The 2,696-nt window shown below is 53.1% G+C and overlaps 1 protein-coding gene across 2 annotated transcripts in view; it reads left to right on the forward strand.

Annotated features, from left to right (window-relative positions):
- The window catches only part of ELP3 (elongator acetyltransferase complex subunit 3), a 74,027-nt gene that overhangs the window by 59,962 nt on the left and 11,369 nt on the right, over positions 1–2,696 (forward strand). For both annotated transcript variants that reach the window (XM_017730864.1, XM_008631046.2), the window contains one exon: positions 773–854. In XM_017730864.1, the coding sequence (XP_017586353.1) occupies positions 773–854 (82 nt within the window). The remainder of the gene's footprint in view (positions 1–772; positions 855–2,696) is intronic.

A 2,696-nucleotide genomic window follows, 5' to 3' on the forward strand; every position in this document is an offset into this window, starting at 1 on the left:
CCCGCCGATGATCCCAGGCTGCTCCAGCCTTTCCCTGGACACTGCCAGGGATCCGGGCATTCCCTGGGAATTCCAGCGCAGCCGGGAATGCCTTCCCAAGATCCCAGCCCGAGCTCCCCTTTCCCAGGGAAATCCCTCCATTCCCGCCTCTCCCAGCCTGCCATTGGATCCAGCCCCATCCCGACTCCTCTGCGGGAAGGAATTCCGGCCTCCAGGCCCTTCCCTGGGAATCTCGGCACTCCAGGAAGGCTCTCCCTTCCCTTTCCCATCCCCGACTTCCAGAAAAACCCCTGGCCATGGATTCGGAGCCTCCTGGATCCCACAATCCCGGAATGCTTTGGCTGGCATCCACGCAGCTTCAATCCCATCCCATTCCAAGGCCGGCACCTCCCCCAATGATCCCAGGCTGCTCCAGCCTTTCCTTGGACACTGCCAGGGATCCGGGCATTCCCTGGGAATTCCAGCCCAGCCAGGAATTCCTTCCCCATATCCCGTCTGTGGATTTAACCCCATCCCTGCCATGGAGAACCAGTCAGACACAGGCAGTGCTGGTGAATAATTCCATGATGTGTAAAAAAATTCCCTGAGGAATTCATTGTTGATCTCAGCCCTTCCCAAACCTGCAATATCCAGCAACATTCCTGATCCCAGAATCATTCCTGTGCCGAAAACCCGGATCTTTCGGAACGCGCGCTCACGCTCTGACCTTGCTCATGCTTCCTATTTTGACAGAACTTCCCTTTTTTCTCCTGTTATCTCCCCGTTATTCCAGGGATTTGGAATGTTGCTGATGGAGGAGGCGGAAAGAATCGCCCGGGAGGAGCACGGGGCACGGAAAATCGCCGTCATTTCAGGTAGTTCCGCTTTATTCCTGGGAATTGGGGGGGTTTTTTTAGGATATTTTTATCTTAATCTGAAAACAACCCCAGTGCAGCCAATGCTGGGAACACTCCCAGGGCAGGCAGGATGCATCCGGAATTATCCCGGAGAAGGGAGCCGGGAGAAGCAGCTGCAGCCTTCCCTCCTTTCCCGTTTCTCTGGGCGTTGTGGCCGAGGGTGTCACCGGCTCCTGACCTTTGGGTGGGAATTCATGGGATTTAGGAGCTGCAGCAGCTGAAGGAAGCTTTTCCAGGTGGATGGAGCCATGGGATATCCGGGATCCAGCAATCCCTCTTGTGCCTGGGAGCCTTGGGAATGTGGCCATTCCCTGGGGAGCTGTTCCAGCGCCCCGGCAGCCTCTGGAATAGAACAATGCAATAGAAGTTCGATTTTGGGTGGGATGATGGGAAGAGAAGCTCTCGTTGCCGTAAGAATTTTAGGGAATTGAAGAGCAGAGCTGTATTCCAGAGCTTTTTTTTTTTTTTTTTGGGAAAACAACAAAAAAATCCATCATTTTCTGCTGCCCCGCCAAAAAAAAACCCAAAAAGCAGAAATCTGCAGCTTGGAACCAAGCTGCTGAACTGCTTCCATGTGTGTTTCCAGCTCTAAAATCCCGGGATCTTCGCGGATCATTGGCGAGGGTCACAGCGGGAATGGGGACAACGGCCAGGAGGAGCCGGATGCTCCGAGAGAATTTTCTGGATTCTCTTCACTTGTTGTTCCCAGGGAAGCCGTGGCTGCCCCCGGATCCCTGGGAGTGTCCAAGGAAAGCTTGGAACAACCTGGGATAGCGGGAAGTGTCAGGGTTGGAATGGGATGGGATTTGAGATCCCTTCCCACCCAAACCATCACAGAATTCCATGATTCTGTCTCCCAGTTGTTTCCCTATTCCTGCCGCTGTTCGGTGTCAGTCTGAACTGGGAATTCCACCCGGATTCCGCTTGTATCCCTGGAGTGCAAAGCACAATATTCTCCAATTTCTCCAAGATCCAGAGGTTTTCCAGCTGTTTCCTTGGAGATGCTGAATTCCAGTCCTCCCAGGGCTTTTATCTGGAATAAAAACGCAGCCAGGAGTTTTTTTTTCCTCTGTCGGAGGGCGGAATTTCAGGGTCTGAAGTGGATTTTTTAATTTGGGAGCCCATGCCAAAGTGACATTCCCGACAGAAAATGATTTTTCCGAAAGGAAAAACCCGGAATTTTAAGATAAGTGAGTGAATTTTCAGGCTCATCTCTGTTAAAAATCAGCAGAAATCCGCATTCCAAAGGCTTGGACAAGAGGATCTTGGAATGTTTCTTCCAGCTCCAGGTCCTGCAGCTGGTGGGGTCCTGCTCACCTTTGGGGGATGGATTTGGGAAGCTGGAAATTCCAGAGAAATCCATGATTTTCTGGCTGATTGTTGGGCATGGCCTCGGATTGAAGGCGGTTTGGAAACGCAGTTTTCCTTGATCCAGAGGGAGGGAAATTCGGGTGGAATTCTGTTTGTGCCTCCAGAACAGGCAGCGCGGGGACAAAGGGTGATGGAAAACGGGAAGGAAAGGGAAATCCTGACATTTCCTGGAATCTCCCCCTGTTCCCGTTGGAATCTCTTCCCTCCATCGGCTGCCAGAGCCACTCCTTTTGGCTCTGGAAGATTCCAGGCTCAGTCTTTTCCAGCCCCTCGGCGCTGAGATTCCGGCATTTTCATCTTCCTGCCGTAAAACCCCTGGATCCAAGCCTGGGAACGGGAATGGAGCGATCCCAGGCTGCCTCCGGGTGCGGGTCAGGAGCAGAGTGCTCGGGTTGTGGGGTGACCGATCCCAGTGTTTTCCTCCTCGGC

The sequence above is a fragment of the Corvus brachyrhynchos genome, unplaced genomic scaffold (genome assembly GCF_000691975.1).
Source record: "Corvus brachyrhynchos isolate BGI_N302 unplaced genomic scaffold, ASM69197v1 scaffold203, whole genome shotgun sequence".
Taxonomy (NCBI): Eukaryota; Metazoa; Chordata; class Aves; order Passeriformes; family Corvidae; genus Corvus; species Corvus brachyrhynchos.